This window comes from Lemur catta, chromosome 7 (genome assembly GCF_020740605.2).
Source record: "Lemur catta isolate mLemCat1 chromosome 7, mLemCat1.pri, whole genome shotgun sequence".
Classification (NCBI taxonomy): domain Eukaryota; kingdom Metazoa; phylum Chordata; class Mammalia; order Primates; family Lemuridae; genus Lemur; species Lemur catta.
The window spans coordinates 9,678,405-9,699,447 of NC_059134.1; the positions used below are offsets into that span (position 1 = coordinate 9,678,405).

At 42.0% G+C, this 21,043-nt stretch overlaps 1 protein-coding gene across 1 annotated transcript in view; it reads left to right on the forward strand.

Moving 5' to 3' along the window:
• The first annotated feature begins 281 nt into the window (after window positions 1-281).
• The window catches only part of BARX2 (BARX homeobox 2), a 59,770-nt gene continuing 39,008 nt past the window's right edge, over window positions 282-21,043 (forward strand). Inside the window, exon 1 of the mRNA XM_045555431.1 lies at window positions 282-551. Coding sequence (XP_045411387.1) covers window positions 365-551 — 187 coding nt within the window. The 5' untranslated portion in view covers window positions 282-364. The remainder of the gene's footprint in view (window positions 552-21,043) is intronic.

The window sequence follows — 21,043 nt, forward strand, 5'->3', positions numbered from 1 at the left end:
GAGAGCCGCGGGGCGCGAGTAGTGCAGGTCGGCGTGACCGGGGCGCACGGGCGGGGGCAGGGGCGGGGGTGGGCGCCGACGCCCCTCCGCGCGCACTCCGCACCCGGCCCTGCAGGAAGCGCGCGCTGATTGACAGCTGCGTTGTCCCAAAAAGGTCTGGCGAAGATGCTGGTGTGCGGGTGGGTCTAGACGCGCGGCAGGCGCGCCCGCTGCCGCTCCCCTCCGCGAGGCCCCGGAGCCCCGCCGCCTCCCCGCTGCCGAGGAGCGGGGCTGAGGCCCCCGCCGGCGCGCCAGCCCCCGCGGCCCCAGCCGGCCGGGCACTCGCAGCGGCGCTCGGACCGGCGGGCGCCCGCCGCGGCTCACCATGCACTGCCACGCCGAGCTGAGGCTGAGCTCGCCCGGCCAGCTCAAAGCAGCCAGGCGGCGCTACAAGACTTTCATGATCGACGAGATCCTCTCCAAGGAGACCTGCGACTACTTCGAGAAACTCTCCCTGTACTCCGTGTGCCCCTCGCTGGTCGTGCGACCCAAGCCCCTGCATTCCTGTACGGGTAAGACGCCCTGCTGGGGGCAAGTGAGGTGCGGTGGCTTTCGCTCCCGTCGGTCGCCTCTGCTTTTGCACCCGAGGGCGAGAGGAAGGAGTTAAGGGTGTCCTTCCCTGCGCCCCGCAAGCGGTGGGCATTGCGAAGGGGTCTGCAGCCCGGCGGGTGCTGCTCGTGGAAGCCCGGTTGCCTTGCTCGGAGGAGAGCGCTTCCTCCTTCCCGGCACCGCTGCGGTTTTCGGTCAGAAAGTTCGAACACTCGACCTGGTTCAGCGCCTCAATCATTGTTTCAGGAAGTGGTGGTGTGGGTTTCAACTTGAGCTTGGCGGCCTTGCTTTTCACATTGAGTTAACTTGCCCAACCTCCCACTGTCTCCACTGGGAATTTTACAGGTAAATCAATGTCTTGAGGTTCTCAACAAAATCCTGAATTCACTGAACTTTATTTAAAATGATTTGATCTCCCTTTGGGAAAGTATTTCTGGAGTATGTTGCGTTTATGGCACAAGCAGAAGAGGTCACTCCCGTTTGTCTTAAGTGACTAAAAACAATTACTAAAAACGTTGCTCAAGTCTGGTGTCCTCTATCCACAAGAGCTGACCAACAGGAAAGATAAAGATAAATTAATAAATGTATTGAAAAAGTCATAGTTTACATAGAAAATAAATCCAAAGGTATTTAAAATACTTTGCATTAAAGAGAAGCTCCAAGTTTCAAAGTGCCTTGGGCATTAAGAGGATTTAGGTTATGGAAACGTGGGTATAGCAAAAAGAAAAAGAAGTTGAAGCAATTTTTATCAAAAAGATTATTGACCGTGCTTTCAACTAAAGGTAAAAATTTGGTTTGGAATGTCTTCCAAACCAAAAATCCTTTGAGGTTGTGTTTGTTGCGTGGGTGGCATGAAATAAATTAAATTATACTTACATTTAAAGAATGAAATGAAGAACCAGCAGTGGTTTGAAAAGACATTTTTAGAACATTCAGGCTGTGAGTGCACAATGCTTGGAATCCTGTCTTTTTCTCTTGGTTTCATCGATAGCCCCTATAGGACAATCAGTAAATATATAATAAACACATATGGTGAAGTTCTTTTAAAATCTAATTGTTCCTACATGTATTTGGTTATAAAATGAGCTATATTCAGTTACTCCTTTTTGAAGTTATCTGTCAGGTAGAATTAGGCCTGATATTCTGTAACAAACCTTGTAATACTGAATTTTAAAAGCCAAGAAATATATGAAATAAGAAACAAATAAGAAATTTTAGAAACAAGATAGATATCCTGGATGTTGATATTTTTACATTTGCATGTCGGCTGTGTGTGGACTCTTGGATGAATAGTCTACGTATACATTGAATAGGAGAGGTGGTCTGAATCTTGTTTTGAGTACAAATTGTCATTTGCTATAGTAACTCCAATCCATTTGAGGAAAAAGAGAGGATCTGTCTGAGTCATGAGCATTGCATATGGGAAGTTTCTAGGACAAACAGTACAACTTCTCCTAAACTGCTAGGTATAGTCTAGTGCTGGCAGAATTTTCCGTGACTTTGTGCTCTGCATTAACTTGAAGGCAGCTTTTCCTGGCTTATAGGAGTCACAGAATTGGATCATAGAAGAAAACATGCCAGAAAAGGAGTAATAAATAAGCCTCAGAAAATAGTCATCCAGTCAATGAAGACTGAGTAAGTTCTGTGTTTACTGAACCTTGTGTGGGAAATAATTCAGATGAAAATAAAATGATTCATATGTAGTTTTGTGAGTGTTAAAGTGAATTGCAGCATATATCATGGACTAAAGTTGTGCTTGGTCTTGTGCTTTTAGAATGATGGTTTGTGGCAGAGGGTAAGTGTTGGCAATGGTTTTCTTGCCCTATTATTCTAGTGCTTGCTTCCTTCAGATTGTTCTTTTGAAAATGTGTCGTGATTTTGCTCTAGTTGAGAATTAAAATGTAGAAACTGGGATTTTCTGGTGGAATTAAACCCATAAAAACTGGCTACAATACTCCATACTTTCAGATCATAAGCCTTCAGTGGGTTTACAATTACAGTCAAAGCCTTACAAGTATTAGATCATGGGAATCCCATTAGTGACTTCTCAGGGGTTTTGCAAATACCATACTTTCAAAGCATTTTTGTTGCTTTTAACAGTTAAGTTCAGGATCAAAAATCCTAGATTGGATAAATATAATCTTTTTTTATTAATTAAAAAACATAATAAATTGCTGACATCCATAATAAAATTATATATTTTTTTCTGTATAGAGCTAACTGCTTAGCAGTGTTGGTGGAGCCAATGTATAAAAAGTTCAAATCAAGTGAAAGGCATAAACTGGAAGTAAAGTTACCGAACTTCCTCAGCCTTTTGTTTGATTATTTATGGTTTGAGTAACTGTAACAGAAGTGAACTGTGTCAGGTAATATAATGAAAAGTAAGATAAAAAAATGTGCTCAAAAATAAAAAGTTACTGGCATGGACAATAAGTACATAAAATTGGAGTGGAAAGAAAACAGTGTTTCAAAAACTTCTACATAATGAAGAAGTCCATGTTGTTTAGATTTATTAATCCAAATGTCAATTTATAATACTAAATTTCCTCAGGTAGAAGAGTACGTATTCAAGCAAACTGAGAAATGCAAGTATTTTTCATCAGGCAGATAATTATCTGACAGTAATTTATTATTAGACACTCTAACCCTAATGGAATTCTCTCCATCAAAAAATTATTGTTTATTTTAACAGCCCCTTTCTTATTAAAAATGCAGTAATTTTAGTCCTAGAAAGCTGTTTCTGAATTTGTTTCCCAGTAGATCTTGTAAATCACCTTAATAGACACTGAAAAGGATTCTAAGACCAACTACAGGAAAGTTTATCATTAAACTTAAAATAAAATTTAAGAAACTAAGCCCAAAGAAAGCCTCAATTTGAAAAAAGTCTTTTAAGGCCATTGGTAAGGGGTGGATTTTTTTTTAGAGTTAATTTAGTATATAACAAGTTGGTCTTATTTTTAAATCTGCTAACAGTAACCTTCATTCAGAATGGAAATATATTGCCATTTAGATTTCAGTAACGATCTCTCATAAACATTGGAACGTTGACCACGATCGAAAAGGCCACAAATGATGTTCACTTTAGGATTTCCTAAATACCATCCAGCGTTAGGGTACATTGTTTTCCTTTTTTTTTTTTTTTTTTCAGTTGTGAATAATGTTTCTAGATGAAAAAGTTACTTGAAGAAAGCGGACTTCTCAGGATCAGATGGATCGCAGAGGTGGCCACACAGTCATTTTTGAAGGCTCTGCCTTTCAGTCAGCTCTTTAGAAACAGGCAGAGTTTGTAAATTTGACGGGTGTTTGGAAAAAATAATAACTTGCTTCACAAAAACAAGGATGTAGCAATTTATCCTAAGGGATTTCATATGAGGATACTGATAATTGAATCTGTGGTTCTAATTACTTACAATTTATTGTAATTGTTTACACTTAGAATTACCCTACATTTAATGCACATGCACACTTGGGGAGAGGTGAGCATAGAAACTTGGACATTTTACAACCTGTGACCAGTACTGGACTTTTATTTATTCCACTAAAACCTATCATCTGAATTCTTCCCAGTTCTCTGGCAGAATGGTTCTGTTGGATCTCTCACCTCTGTCTGACCTTCGGTGGTCAGTCCTACAGAGCTGACGGTTGAGTTAGAGCTGGAAGGGGTCGTAGAGATCATGGACCAATCTCCCCAAGTAGGAGATCCATTTTGCAAGGTGCCAGGGGAACATCACTGTTTCAACATAGTTTCAATCCGCTCTCTCCACCACCATCCCCCTTGTCAGGGTACTTAGAAATCAGGAAGACTTTTCCGCTTCGTTACACACCCGGGATAAACCTGCAGTCACACCCAGGGGATAGTCAACCAACCAATTAAAAGGGGCATTTGGGGAAGGGTGTTTATCTTAGAAGGTAGCATTGAGAACATTTTATCCTTTGGTGGGTCCAAGAGAAGCAAGTTCTCTGGGGTGGTGTCCTTGAGTGCATTTTTATCACAAAGATTGGTTGTCATCTCAGTGAAAAATTAAGTGCGGTGCCGACATATGTACTGACTTGTTTGGGGGTGGGGGGCCGGCTACTGCTTCTTGGAGCTGGCACATGCGATTCCCCAAATCTCAGCTCCGTCTTTGGTCTTTTAGTCAGAGACCCAAATCCATAGGATCTTGGGAACCTGAGAGTTGGACGCTGGAATGTTAATGGAGAAACATAAACCAGGGTCTGGGAAAATGATCATTATCAACAAGCATTTGTGTTTCTGCCAGAGGCACACAGGCTTTTATTAGCAATTACTCATGACTGCTGCTTCTGTTCCCATTCTAAGGGTCAATGAATCGAGGTGTGCACAGGATCTAGGACTCATCCATCGTTGGAATATAGTTGGAATGGAGCTCTTTAGGGATCCTTAGCTGTTATGTCATTATGCCAAAGTTTTTTAACTCCTTTGTTAGTAGAGATGCCAAGAGGTTCCTTAGGAGTCAGCTTTAACTTGTGAATAGTTCATTAGCAGCGTCTTCTTTGGCTCTGATTTTTCTAATAACAAATAGGAAAATGATTGAAAATTTTGTTTATGAGTTGAAATACCTCTCCAAATGTCTGTAATCTTCAGTATCATTTAATTCAATAATTTAACTCAACAAATATTAATATTGCTTGGTGATGGCATTGTCGTTGAGTCCATTATTTTTAAGCTTATTCTAAATCTTGACTAGCAGTTAGGGTGTTTTTACAAATCCCTCTAAACTGCTTGTACAACCACTGCCAAGCCTTTCTTTGTTGTTCTCTAGAGTATGTGAAAGGCAGCTTGGAATTGGGATGGGGAACATTTTGACAATTTAATACTTTTGCTTAACCATGTGGAGTTTTCTCTTTGAACTCCACCTAAAGGGTGTTATCACCAGCAAAGATGTCAAATTAACTTTGTTAAAAACAACTCAAATGAAATCGTGTGTGTATATATTAATAAACGTAAACTCTTATGAGCCTGATTTCCTACAGATATGCTGGTATTCTCGCTGGTGTATTTCTGGATCGAAGACCGAATTTGTGATAGGAGCATGGACAGTATGAAATTGTTAGTTTTAGCACACTCTAGCAATCAAAGTGAAAAGATTAAGTTTGACATATCCCAGACATCTATAAAAACAGCAGTAAGGATTGCAAAAGGTTGTTTAAATTATAAAGAGAAATTAAAAGGAAAAAAAGAAGAGAATAGGGAATGAGATAAGAGTGGATTTCTTTCAAATTCTTCAGGGCACTTAGATTCAGCGCCATAGCACAGTGTCCCTCTGAATCGCTGTACAGGAAAAATAAAGGTGGCTTCTGAAATTCTGCCGTCAGTCTGTGGATAGTAAATGGCTAAAGTTAATTCTACTTAGACATATGCCAGGGCCTATTAAGGGGTAAGATCCACAGCCTGAACTCTGCTCGGCATTTAGCATTCACAGTGGAGGACTGAGTGAATATTAAACCAGAAGCATTTTTAGGTGTTATTTGAATTTTGTTTTGAGGTCAGGCAGGGGGAGCAGTAGAGGTGAAAAGCTGCGTAGGGCACGTGGTCTGAGGCTCTCTCATTTGTATTAAACTTGTGAACTTTTGTGGACGTCGTGGAGCTGAGTGCCACACTTGCCACGTGTCCTGCCCCAAAGTGAAGTTAATGGATGTAAAGTTCTTGGGTCCTATGGCTAAGCCCCCTGGCCAGTTCTTAACCAGAATATGGTTAGAGGGCTGCGAGGACTTGGGTGGGATGCATAGATGTAATCCTCATTTTGCGTCCATTTTGGGGGAAGGCTTACTCTAGCCTTGTGGTGTAGGTGGTTCTAGTGTGGCGCTAGAGATGGACCACAGCTGGATTGGCCGCCGCCTTCTGCCCCAGAGCTTGCTGAAGCCCGCAGGTGCTCGCAGGACCCTCACGAACCACTCTGCTGCAGGCGGCACACTTCTCTTGGAAGCAGCATGACAAAGACAAAAAGAGAAGGATTGAGGGTATTTTCGTGAAGGCTCCACACGTGGAGAGCCTGTCCGGCCTGCCTGGTGGTGCCTGCCTCTGTTTTAGCTGCTTGAGGGGTTGAAATGGTGGTTTCTTCCTCCACAACAAGGATGACAGAAGTAGAATTAGCATTGGGATTTATTAATAATGGAGCTCAGACCATGACTTTGTTGGTGGCATTAACAAAGTAAATATTCTCCAGGAAGGGAGGTATTTTGTTTGTTTATTTGTTTGTTTTTGAACCAGAAAACCTTTGCAAACCCTCAGGATTTAATTTATGTTTACTGCGGTTTAATAACAGTTAGAAATAGAAAAGTCTTGTTAAAATAAATGCTCAAAATAAAAACACAGTTAATTTTCCATTACAGTGTCTAATTACTCATCATCATCATCAGGGATTTTTATATGGCAGTTTAACTTCTTGAAAGTGGAAACTTGGCACACGTTTAAGGAAGAAAGCCGTGCAGCTAGATAGATATCAGACGATGGTCTAATTATATTTGGGCTCAAGTTGAATCTTCTGTATGATTGCTCTGAAGAGAAGAGGAGGGGAGAGGGCCTCTCTGTCCATGGTCAGTAAGGACAGTCTCTGGTTTCTTTAGTGCCAGTTGAAATCGAATACAGAGGGAGGCAATTCTGAACGTTAGGTGACGTTCGAGTATATGTGAAAAGGGCCCAGCCAGTCGCCAGTTGAAGCTGATGTCAGGACTACTTGATAGGTCCGGAGGGCAGCTCGTGTGCTTCCCGACGCCGCTGGCAGGGTTCATAAGGACGAGCGAACCTTCCTCCATGCAAAGGTCAAAAGGCGAATGAAGAGAAGCCAGTCTGGGAGGATATCGGCACCAAACTAAATACATTCCACGTCCAAGCAGAGATGCTTGTGGGACTGCGCCTCTGCAGTTTACCACGTGTCCTTAGGAACATGTTCTTCGGGGCATGGGGACTAGATAAGTAGTTTCACAGTGGACATTGAGTAGGGTTGGCTGCCACCTACGTGAGGTCAGTGTACTTTGGTCATTATTTTTTAAAAAACCCAACTTATGTGTTTGATAAATGATATGATGGTTGTTCCTTGGCATTTCTTATTCAAGGATCACTTACAATGACATGTGGGGAAGTGGAGCAGTCTCTGGCCTGGCTGTATTTCCACCTCAGGAGGTAGCTGGTAATGGCAGGTCCCTGATACTGATTAACCTGCCAGCCTCCACTGCCCACCACTGTCTCCCAGAATCCCTTTCACTGTGTGCCTTAACCATTGCTGAGACTCAGGATAATGGCCAGTTCACAAACAAGGTCACAGTCACATGTGGGTTGATGGAAGTGTAACTTCGATATTTAGTTTAAGCAATATCTCGGGGAGTTGACTGCACATTTCCCTAATGGCAATTTATAAACAGTGGAATACTGATATTATGTCTTCTTATCTTTGTGAAATATCTTGAGAAAGGAGAGTTGCTGAAACTCCCCTTTTTGAGTCTTGCAGTATTCATCTGAAGGGGGCCACAAACTTGGGAGAAATGCTAGAAATACTTTATACCCTGAACCTTATTCATATGCATAACAATGATAGTAATAGACCTCATTTTTTAGTGCCTGACGTATAATAGGCACTGGACTAAGTGCTTTTTGATCAGCTTTAAAACATCCCTATCTCCACTTTGCCAATGGGGAACCCCTGGAAGTTAAGTAACTTTCCCAAAGTCAAGGATGTAAAGAGGGCTCTTACAAAGCAGTAAGAAAAAAGGCAACTAGGAAAATGGGCCAAGGCTACAATGAGGAAGTTCATAGAAATGAAGGTCTAGGTGGCCAGTAAGCATCTCAGGATGCTTGCTCCTTTTCACTGGTAGTCAGAAAAACCCAAATTACTGTGGGGTACTGTTTAATAGTCATCAGATAGGCAAAAATTAAAGAATCTGACAATATCAGTTGACGATGACAAGGATGTGGCAAAACAGACATTTTCAAATGCTGATAGTGGGAGTGTTATTTGGTACGATGACTTTGGAGAGCAGTTTGGCAACACCTGGTAACGCTGCAGATGCACAAACCCTACAATTTGCCAGTTCCACTTTTGTGTATGTGCCTGGAGAAATCATTTTATGTGTGCAAAATGACACACATATAAGAATGTTCATTTCTGTGTTTAGGTTAGTGAAAAATCAAAAACAATCTAACTGCTCTTTCAGAAGGAAAAAGTTTAAAACAATATATGCTATATTTATGCAATCAGATTCTATGCAGTGATTAAAATAATTGAACCAGATATACTTGCATTAATAGAGGTAAATTTTAGAAACACAATGCTCAGAGAAAAACAAGTTGTAGATTGGCACATGTAGTCTGACACCATTTATATAAATGACTGAAAACGTGTAAACTAATACTACATATTGTTTAGGGAGGCAGGGGCATGGGATTGGGGAGTACTAACCACAGGTTTTTATATTCCTATGTAACTATTTATTTTTTAAGAAAAAAAGGCCTAATGCAAATATGGTTAAGCATTATAATGTGACAAAACCTGGTCGTGAGTACACAGATGTTCTTTGTACTTTTCTGTATATTTGAAATTTTTTATAACATAAACATTGAAAAATGATAGTACATGAGACCACACGTGTCCATGAAACTCTTAATCTTGTGGGACTATTGATGGCTTTCTTAATAGCCTTTCTATCCTGAAACAGCAGCTTTTAAATACGGAGCTTGTTGTACAAAGTCTCACAGTGGGAAAATGAGAACACTTTATAATTAGACACATGTCCGACTCACACTAAAACAACCACTGTGGCTGCTGAAATTGGCTTTTGGATCTTACGAAACTTCCCTGGCTGGTTGGGGGTGTTATTTGTCACCAAGATAACTACTGTTCCCTTAGTAATGCTTTGGCATGTGAGTAAATAGTCTCTGAGCTGGGCACTTGCTCTTGAAGGAATTACTGGTGAAGTGTTTGGTTTTCCCCCCCAAATATCCATCAGTAATCATGTAAGAGAGAGTTGTTAAGGTTTTTTCTCTTCTTAATGATGTTTAAAGTCATAATAAACTGCCTTTGATTGCATCTTGCTGATACGGCAATGTACTACCCTTAGCTTTTGGCCAGCGGTCCATTGGTGTTGACAACTTCATTTACAAAAATTGTCTAGAAATGGCTGTCATTGAATACCAAAGAACCTGAAAATGTTAACATGTAGCTTCTTAGTGGGGAAGTATAGTGTTGACGTTGGCATATTATCTATGAGTTCTCTTTGTATTCTGTAATCATGATTTGATTTAAAACTTTGTTCAATGTGTGGTGGCAGGGATTGTTGGAAGGGATGAACTGTTACCATGGTAATCCCACAGAGAGATGTCTGTTAACAGTAATAAACGGTTGTCCTGGCGTTTGGAGGAGTTAACCTAGACCACATTACTCCCTAGTGGCAACTGTACCGGCAGATACTTTATTTAGCCCATCTTAACAGCAAAGACATTTGTCTTTTCTCTGCAAAATAGTCCCCGTGTAGGAATGCAGCTCTTAGACATTTTGGCAGAAATGTGGCCTTTTGGGAGTTCTGTCCTTCTGTGTCCCTCCAGAGGGAAAGTACTCCTTAGTGTGGAGGAAACAGTTTTTACAGTCAGGAGTTGGCCAAAGTGTTCCCCCTCCCCTGACCGCTGCTCCCTGCCCAGCTGCACAGGCAGAGAAACAGATCACAGCACCGGGGCCACCTGTGGCTGGAGTCCTGCACTGCAGTGCTTGGCTGTGCAGCCGCGGTCGGCGGGAATGGGTGACCACATCAGGATTGTAGCCAAATTGGTCCTGACTGACGGGGTGGTGGCTCTGTCAGACTCATTGCAGACTCCCCTGGGTGGCTCGAGCAGGGCCTTCTGCGTTTTATCTTACCCTGGTGGCCACACGGGATGCTTCGGGTCATTTGAACGACTGTGTCTTACTCTCTCGGCTGCCTCGATCTCTCCAGGGAAACTTTATTCCTCGTGAAGTGGACTGACCAGGCTTGGGGCTGTGAGTGCAGGAAACATTATCCAGCAATCTATTCTAGAGAGCTGCCATGCGACTATGTAAGTCAGAAAAAAACGAGAACTTACTCCTGCAACCCATGAAAGTCTGCTCGCTGGCAACAAATCTGACAGATCCACCTCTTAAATTTTTTTTATTTATTTTTGTTTTTTATTTTAGCATATTACAGGGATGGAAATGTTTAGGCTACATGTATTGCCTTTGCCCCACTTGAGTCAAAGCTTCAAGCGTGTCCATCCCTCAGACGGTGCACACTGCACGCGTTAGGTGTGAATACACCCATCCCTCCTCCCCCTGCCCGACACCCAATGAGTGTTACTACTATGTATGCACAGACAGATCCACTTTTGAATCCTCTCTCTGGAACTACCTGGGAAAAGACAAGCGAGGATTTAGGATATTTAGGGTAAATTTTAAGCACATTTCAGAGAGAGAGAGAGAGAGAGGGAGAAGATACTTTAATATGGTTCCAATATGAGTCCTTTCTTTTTCATGACTAAAAATTTTACTGAAATAATTGGTAAATCACCCCAGAGGAGAGTTTTGGGGAGGGCGTTGTTAATTTTGTTATCCCTGGATATCATGATGTCTTGTTAATGCTCTTAGCACGGTGGGCTGCTGTGTGTATTGGAAGCATGTTTTCGATCTTCAGTGTAGAACGCAGCATAAAGGAACATGGGGTGCTAGCTTTGTGTTTTTCTACTGGGAGATTGGGCCTTTGGCGGATAGAACAATGAGCTGCCTAAACAGAATGTGCTTCACTTCTCAGGGAGCTGCAAATAGAAATAACCACAATGGTAAATGGTAACCACGTCCCAGGCACTGCACTAGGTGCCTGTGTGTGTACATGCATTTAAACTGAATGGAGACCCTATATGAAATAGTTGCTATTAACATTATCACTGCTTTTCAGGGGAGGAAAGAGAAACTCAAAGAGGGTAAGAAATGGCAACAAGGTCACACGAGTAAATGGCAGAGTTGAGATTAGAACTCGCATCTGTGTCTTTCAATGTAAAGTTCTGTACTGGGTATGATTATATGAAAGTGTGTAAATTAGAACTCAGCTCTGTCCTTTTACATGTGGGCTCCACATTACATTGTGTGTGTGTGTGTGTGTGTATAACAAGGTCCAGTTAATGTGTCAGCTCCGGAGGAATTTTATTTTGAACTTGTTAACTCTGTTACATGCATTTATAATCATTTACTATGTGCCAGTTTCTGAGAGATTCCAGGGGATTCCCAGAGGCAGTGGGTTGTGGAGGAAGCGAGGTGGTTGGGGACTGTAGCCTTGCTGCGTGGGCCTGGCCATGTGACTCTCAGGTCACCGCATTGCTCTGGGGCTCAGCGTCCCTGCCTGTGCAGCAGCTGCTCTTCTGGTCGCTGTGCTTCCGTGAGCTGTGATTCTTTGAATAAAGGTTTCCTAGGGGAGTCACATGTGGGATTCTCATTCATTCATTCATTACAATGAATTAGAGAGAAAATGTTTAACATCTAAAAGCCAACCAAGTGCGAGAGAGAACACTTGGCATAGTTTTTAGGGAATATGCAAACAATATAAAATTCAGTGAAAAAAAAGTCTGGCTATTTGTTTGACATTACTTAAAAGAATAAGAGGCTAATTTTCCACATTGTATCTGGCCAAGCTGGAGTGGGTTCTGGGAATCTCTGTTTTTAAAAAGCTTTCTCTGTGATTACAATGAAAAGTCAAGTTTGGACTTATGCCTGTAATCCTAGCACTCTGGGAGGCCGAGGCAAGAGGATCACTTGAGCTCAGGAGTTCAAGACCAGCCTGAGCAAAAGCAAGACTCTGTCTCTACTAAAAATAGACGAATTAGCTGGGTGTTATGAGCTACTGATGATGCCACTGCATTCTATCCAGGGCAACAGAGTGAGAACCTGTCTCAAAAAAACCAACCAAACAAACAAATAAAACAAAACAAAGTCAAGTTTGGGAACCACTGGAAGTGGAGATAACAGCTTAAAGATGAGATTGATGCAAACATATGAAACCATTTAGTGGAGTGATCCTACTGTATGTGTTCTGAGTTAGATGTTCCTGGGTTTGTCTGTATTTTATTGTCTGTGTGACCTTAGGCAAGTCACTTAACCTCTCTGATACTCAATTTCCTCATCTGTAAAATGAAGATAATAATAACTGCATAATAGGTTTAGTTGTGTAAGTTAAATGAGATAATGTATATAGAAAGCTCTTAACATAGTTCCTGGCAACAAAGTGCTCAATAATTAATAGATAGCTTCAATTAAAAATAATTATCTTCTAATAATAGCCTCATCTTGGTTGACTGAGGCACAGCCCTTTAGGGAAAGATTATCATTATTGATGAATTAAACTCAAGAAAAATTAAATATCTTTAAAAAATCACTTTGCTCCAGGGCATTCTCCTGGTTGCGTGGCACAGTAGCTGCTGGGTGGTCTGTGAGCTGTTTGAGTCCGAGTTTTCGTGAATAGGTACGTTTCATTCCTCTCACCTTTTTGTGTTATAATACGAATTCAGAATTTTATAAATTCGTAAATGAGTGGTGCAAACAGGTCAACACTACAACATCACAAGATGTGCTTTGTTACTTTATTTTTTATAAGAGCTGCTCAGGATTAATCGCCTCTGGGAAATGTCTCATCGTGCAGCTGTAAGATTCTCAAGAACTGTCCGAGAAAAGTGGCCGAATTTTCCAACAAGTTTGGTTTCTTTTCTTCTTTGAGGAGTAAAGTTAGGGATGGTCTTTTCTTTTAGAAGAGAATAAGAATTCTCTTATTTTTGCTCTCTTCTAAATTCTCTTATTGAGAATCTTAAGTATTCTTATTTCAGAGCACTGAACGAGAAAAATAACTTCACTGAGACTTTCTTTTCTAATTAGTGGTGTGGGCCAGGTAGCCGATTGAGAGCCAGTCATTTTCCTGGCACCGGGTGGGACCCAGCGTGGGTTCCAGAGGCCCTGGGGGCAGCCTTGGCGGTGCTGGTGGGTTGGCTTCGCTCGAGTGGTCCGTGGTGGTGACGGGTGGCGGCCGTGACGGTGGCGGCCACGAGTTCGGCGTGGGTTCTCTGGAGTTGTTTCTCAGCCGACCGCTGGCGCCGTGTGGAATCCAGCACCCACTGGTGGAACGCTTCAGTCAGGGAGTGCCCTCCACGGTGTGAGGGACATCCTCCTGAGGAGGAGCTCTCGCCCCCCGTGCGTGAGGGCAGCCCCGGTGACGACGGCAGTGCCTGTCCAGCCGTGTATGATGCTGCTACAAACCGTCTCCTGTGGCCTCATGCCGGGCCCGTGGGGCGGGGGCCAGGTGGAAGGAAGCAGGTGGGTGTGTCGTCACGGCCCTGGGGGGTGGGATGTGCTTGTGAGGGGTGAGAAGATGACTTAGTCCCTAAGGTCCTCAGAACCAGAGTCTGAATTTTCTTAACTATTGACATAGGACTCAGTTGGAGACACGGATCTTTGGCAGCTGGAGGAGAATATTTTGCTAAACCTATGGATTCAGAAACGCAAAGTGTGCGTGCTTGTGTTTTGGCAGGAGGGCAGCGGGCAGCAATGGGGTGGGGTGGGCGAGGAATGTTGGCGAATGGGGAAGGAAGGGTCAGGGTAGGAAACGAGTCAGCTGAAACGTGGATCCTTAAGTGCTGGCTCAGCATTTGTTATCCCCAGGAGAAAAGCAAATCTTAAAACGAGGATGGAAGATTTCATTTGGAAATGGCCTGTGAGTACGTGCTTACTTTCAGAGGCGTTCCTCGTAACTGACAGCAGCCAGTGACTTCGATTGGGCAACCACACGCCCCATGCACGTGCAGCCCAGATATCATGTGTACTAATGATGCACTGAATTGCATCATCCTGGGTCACGAAAGATCGTTATGGTTGCATTATTGTACAATATAGTAATGGTGTTCATGCAGTACCACACAGGACATTGTGTGCACTTGACTGAAGAGGCAGTTTGGAAGCAGAGTTCAAAGAAGAAATCGTGTCAAAATCCTGTCTTCTAGGGACCATCCCTGACTCACTCTGTGATGTTTCAATGCCTCTGTTTCTGCTATTTATAAAACACAACAGACCTCCCCAGACTGATTAAGAAATACTAATTTATCTCTTTGAAAAGGTAAAAGTGTGATGAACATGCAGAGACTTCTTGGGAGGGATGCTGTGTAGCCTCCCGAGAATTACGTATATCACTGTGCTTTTGGAGATAACTGGACCAGGGATCTGTCCCATCACCAACTTTTCTACTGCTATGAGCTCAGAATAGTTTTTAGCTGGTTTTAGAATGGTCATTTAATCATTTGTAAATGATTGAAAGGAAATCAAAAGAAGAATAATATTTCATGACCTGTAAAAATTTTGTGAAATTCAGATATCGGTGTCCATACATAAAAATGTTACTGGAACACAGCCACGCACATTGGTTTTTGTACTGTCTGTGGCAGCTCTCGTGCTGTAACAGCAGAGGGAAGTGATGGGGACAGCATGGCCCATGAAGCCTAAAATATTTACTCTCTGGCCCTGGACAGGAAAAGCCTGCCAACACTTGAGCTGGACTATTGGAAGCAGGTTCCTCAGTTATGAAATAAGGTTATTACTGATCCACAACCTATGATGTCATTCCAGGCCACAAAAATACCTCCTTTGATCCGTCGCAGACCAGGGTTCTCTTGTCATCCTGTGATGTGTGAAAGGCCTGAAAGTGGGAGTTTAGTGGGGAATTTTGCAAGGACACTCTTAAATTGAGATCAGACTGTTGGCTCTAAGGGTAAATTTCCAAGCGTTTCTAGAAATAACACAAAGATTTTCTGCACCGAGAGAGGGATCAAAAATGTTTACGATAAAGTGATTGGAATTCAATAAAGTGGTTTTGGGACTTTCTCTGCTGGTCCAGCCCTCACTGGTTTTCCCAGAGGGAATCTGAGGATGAGGCTGGGAGTATCAAAATTACTGACACTTTTCAGTTTGCGATCTGGGTGACAGTTTATATGTTTCTTAATTGACTTTAACTTGTTGCCCATCCCTAGAAATAATAGCAACAATAATAACAGTTACGCAATCACATTAGCACAGCCCCACCTGGAAAGGTTTGCGTGGCTGGATAAGGCACTTGCTTGGATCGTTGGTTCTGCTGTGGACATGCAGGAGACTGTGTGCCTTGGGGATTTGCAGCTACTGAGGGCTGGGGGCTGCCAGACCTTTCGGGAAGGATGAAGCATGACTCTCTTGGTGCCCTGGTTGCCCCTATTTGCATTTAGACACTTGGGCCAAGGTGGAGTTTTGTCTCCAAGGCAGCCTTTGAGCTAATGCAGCCACTGGGGAGTGAGAGATGTGAAATTAGTCTGATTTGGCCACAACTTCCTGAGCACTGTTGGGTTACACAGCCAGTAGGCTGAGAACCCTTTAGAGTTAGCCCTTAGCACTAAAAGGGAGCTGGGGAGGATGATGTGCAGGTGGAAGGTCCATTAACTTCAGAGGAAGAAATGATTGATGTTGGTAGTTAAAATTCTACCTCAAAGAGAAGTACATGTGGTACATGCTACACTTGATTTTCTTACTCCAAATCAAAGGTGATGTCGGCAAAAAACCAATAATAACAGTAATATGTACAATCACAGCAAACGCTCATGGAATGCTCTGTGCCAGGCACTGTTGTGAATGTCTTGTGGGAATTAACTTGTTTAATTCTACCACAATCGTATGAGGAGATCCTTTTGTCCTTCGCATTTGATAGGTGAGGAAACGGGTACTGAGAGGTAGAAAGGTGGCCCTCTTTGTGGGAGAGAGGATGGGGAGGAGAGGAGATAAGGTTCTGGGCTGTATGGAGATTAGCTACATCAAGGGGCCAGTCTCCGGTTTCTGCAGTGCTAATGAAGAGAAAAAACCCTGCTCATGAAATATGGGCGGAGGAGCAGAAGATGAATCCCAACCTTGTCGGGCTTAGGGAACTCTCTTGCTTACTGTGGAGCCGGGCTCAAGAATTTCTTATTTTAAAAAGCATGGAAGCATGGTATGGGGCACAGAGTAGATTCTCAGCAATATTTTTTGAAAAATTTTGGATTTTCTTTTGTTATTACTGACTTGATTTTTCTTCTCTGGTTCTTTATTTCTAGGCCATATAAAACTATCCCTGGAATGATTATAACATGTTTTTTTTTAATGGAGGGTGAAGTTCTGACATAGCTGAAGCTCTAGGGAATTATTTGAGTCCAAATTTGCGAAGTGAGTTAATGGCAGGGACACACCTCACAGCTCAATATTTTATCGATTATGTTTCACTGCCTTAGGCATTGTTCTGGGATGGATATGATTTAAATAAATTTTCTCATATTAATATTTTTTGAAATTAAATATTGAGTAGGAAAACTCAAATATATATAAGATAAAAGAATAACAATACGTGAATAGTTGTGTGTGCCCACCACCCAGTTTAAGGAAAAGGACATTCCTTCCAAGGTTGCCTGTGGGTCCCTCCCTGACGCTTTCCCCCCTTAGAGGTCCCCAGCATCTCAGTTCTCAGTTCATATTCTGCTTTTCTCTGTAGTTTTGCCATATGTTTGTATCCCCAAATCATATGTTGTTTAGCTTTGCTCGCTTTTGAACTTTATATAAATGTTATCATACTGCGTATATTTTTTGTGACTTGTTTTTTCACATAACCTTATAGTTCCAAGATCCATATTTGCTGTTGTGTGCAGCTGTAGCCCACTCACTTTCATCGATATATGGTGTCCAGTGTTTAAATAGATGCATTTTGGGTTATTTTTGCTGCTTTGAACGTTCTGGTTAAATTCTTTTTTAAACCAGTGATTGGGAGGACTCATTTAAATGAACTAGTTTTTCTATGAGAATAGTTTTACAGTTTAATGCAAATTCTAGTATCTATTCCTTGAACAAATAGACGTAGTTTTTATTTTGGGACACATACTACCTATTAAACAGGTTTATTTTTAGTTGCTTTTTTGGTTAATTTTTTTTTCTCCAGAATTGAACAATGATTTGTTTATTTTATTTCTAAAGCAAATCAAGGAAAATAACTCTTCCTAATTTACCAGTGAAGGTTTTGTAAATATTTTAAGAAAAAAAATTTTAAAACATGAAATAATTTCAGTTAGAATGTGAAGTGCTGTCTTATTTAAATTAAACATTATTCATCCAAAGCAACAAAAACAAAAAATATTATATAGGTAAGATGGTCTCTTCCCTAATCAGATTATTTGTAGATGGGAAAAGAAATGTTTATTTCTAATATTTTTCAGCTTAAAAGGACCTTAAAAACTTTTTGAAATAATCTACAGAATTGTGCAAAGGCACAGAGGTTTAGAGCAGTCAAGAATCTATGGTCCAGTTTTTATTTTTTGATAGGAAAGAAAACCAAAGCCCAGAGAAATTAAATTACTTGACCAAGATCACACTGAGCCCTGCTATGCCCTTTAAATACAACTTCTCTAAAATAGCTCTGTGAATCTGTTGTGTCATTTCTAAGTTAGAAGCCAAACACTTCTTTTCATAATAATATTTTTTGCTTCAGTGCATCTTAATTTAACTTATTTAATATGGTTTTAAAAACAAGGTCACTAATAAAATTTATAATGACAGTTTGAGGTTTGATTTTTAAAATTGCTTTTCTCCACCCTGTTGACTGTGCTGAGCCTAGAGAGATTTTATTTAGTTCCCATAGCCTGGTTTCTGGCATTGACAATATTTCCATTGTCTTACAACTCGGCTGCCGTCAGTGGTGTTCGAAGACCAGCACTAAGCTTGAGGGATCCTGCTGTTGTGTCAACAAATAATGGCACAGGCCTCTCTCTGACAGCTTGTCCACAGCCTGTCCCGGGCTTTCCCTCTTAGGGGAGCGGCAGCTTTGCAAGAGAGATCTTAATGAGGTCATTTGGATTAGACTGGGTTAGTGGGCAGTGAGTTCCGTGCATTTAGGGTTGGGTGTGAGGCTTTTCATGTTCTTGGAATCTCCCCTGGCCCTCCTGGTCACACCCCTCCAGTGCCACGTGCAGCCGGCTCCCTCTGTCCCCATCCTGAAATAGCCGTGGTTCAGCAGGGAAGGAATCCACTCCTTTAGTCCCTTGGGCTGCTCAGCTCTTCGTTTTCCAGGGGTGGGTTTTGACTTCTGCTTCAGGAGAATCTCTCAACATTTAAAATCTGGTTTAAGAAGACAGCAGGGCTTGGAGCCTGATGGTGCGGATTCCACTTCCAGCTCTGCTGTTTACTTGGTGATCTGGGCAAGCTGCTGAGCTTTTCTGTCCTCGACTGCGAAATAGGTAGAATAACACCTGTGTGCTGGGGTTTGGTGTGGAGTTTGAATGAGCTCAATCTCCTGGATCTTATACGGACAAAAGATTTCACCTCTGAAGGAAGTAGAATCCTAGATGTTTCTACATCAGAAAGCCAGGGCACGGTCTGCAGGAAGCCAGAGGCAGCAGGATCGCTAGTCATACCCCAGCCTCCCTCTTTCTTTTGTGCTCCGGTAGCACCGGCTTATTCAACGCCTCGTAGTGACCGTCTCTCCTTTGGGACTCTGAGCTTCCTTCAGGCTAGGACTGTGCCTTCCTCATCTTTGTGCTCCAGCACCAGCATATGTTTTGGCACTTAGTAGGTGCTAAAAGTAGTGTGATTTTGAACCTTACTAAATTGCCTGGAGTTCCTTTATATAATGGTACTTTTCTTACTGTAGGCATGTGTTTTCTCTTATTCAGCATCTCCCCGCTTTCTCCACACAGTTGAACTTTCCCCTGTCTGGGGATCGCCCTGGCCTTACACTTGCAATTTTCAGATGTTGCTGCTCCCTTCCCCACCCGCCTTTTTTTTTTGGTCTAAGTATGTACAATATGCAGCTTGTCACACTTAGCTAATAGACTGAATTATCTGGAATAATCTGCTCCAGCTTGAGAAAATATACGGCCTCATTTTTAGATAATAAAGTGTCTGCTATTTTGCTTTTTTTAAAAAAGATTCTTTAAGTTTGTATTGACTGTACTTCATCGTGAGGATATTGGTTCATTTCAAGTTAATCTGCAGGACTAAAGTATAACCCATTTGGGTGGGGGGAGGGAGTGAGACGGCAGCTGTTAAACAGTACATAGCAACTCTTCACAACAGCTTAAACATGAAAAAGGAACTGGAGTAATAGAATATGCTGGAATTTGATGAGGACACTGAGAGCGACAGGACATGGGATTTGAACTTGCAGTTGTAGACAGTGACTGTGTCCCCAAAGACCAGAACCCCTGACCCCTTGGCCCCAGGATACCCAGAAGAAAGGCTGGTGTAATTGCCAGCAAGGGTCCATGCAGCTCGTGGAGGTCACACCGTTTCCACACATAAATAAATTTCCCCTGAAGTAGGGAGAGAGTAGTTCTTGCCCTCTTAGTGTTCCATAAAGTTGATGATGTGATAATTATAATACCCTTAAAAAGTTTCAGAGAAACAGTGCTAAGAAACTGAAAGAATTAAGTCACCTAAAGCACATAACTGGTATTAGGCATCTTTTCATGAAAGAATCTGGCCTGTGCTAACAGACATTAGAAAATGCCCCCCAAATGTTTATAGCATCATTTGAGAGTGCTGACCCATTTGGAAATAAAATTATTAATGAGCTCACATGCCTCTTTTTATGCACGTTTTTATACAAGGAAATTGTATGGGTAACTGACTTTTTTGGATTTTATACAAAATTGGATTCTAAACAAGTTTCTCAAAAACTTATAGTATCTACATTAAAAATCTTAGTGAATTAAATTTAACCCTTAAATGAACTTTTTGATTAAAACGAAGAAAATCCAGCAGTTGTTTCAACTAGAGTTCATTAAAAAAAAAATTATGGAGCATTTACCCCCCAACTGCTATGCAAAGGACTGAAGATATGATGGTGATGTGAGTGTCGAAGCCCCTCCCTCCCTGCCTCACTCTTGTGCGAGATACAGATGAATAACTACGTAGTTACCCATACAAAATCATACGACAAATTCCAGGAGGGAGGGTGGGTGTGCTGAGGGGCCCCTACCCCAGACTGAGACTTGGGGTAGCAGTTAGGGCCAGGGAGGATGAATAGGCAGGCTGAAAGGAATGATCTAGCAGAGGTAGAACATCTCTAAAAGGAGTTCCTCTTCCTGAATGCTGTAATGAATATGTGGGAACATTTTTCGATGGTTAAGGATCTCATGACCTTCAGAGTAATTATTGTTTGTCACCAGTCTTGATATAGTGTTGTAGATGTCATTGTATAAGATGTTGTAGAGTATTAATGACAATGCAACCTCAAATGCATCTTTAGAAGTTTTGTCTTTAAAATAAACCTGCATAAACTCAACCTAACACTTGTATTGTAGAAGTGCAATGCAGACTATTATGGTGAATTATATGCTTTTGTAGTTTTGTAGTTTCTGACTTACTGTTGCTTTATAAAGTAATACTTCTTTTTTTCCTTCTCATTATTGCTGCCTTGGTAGGTCAGG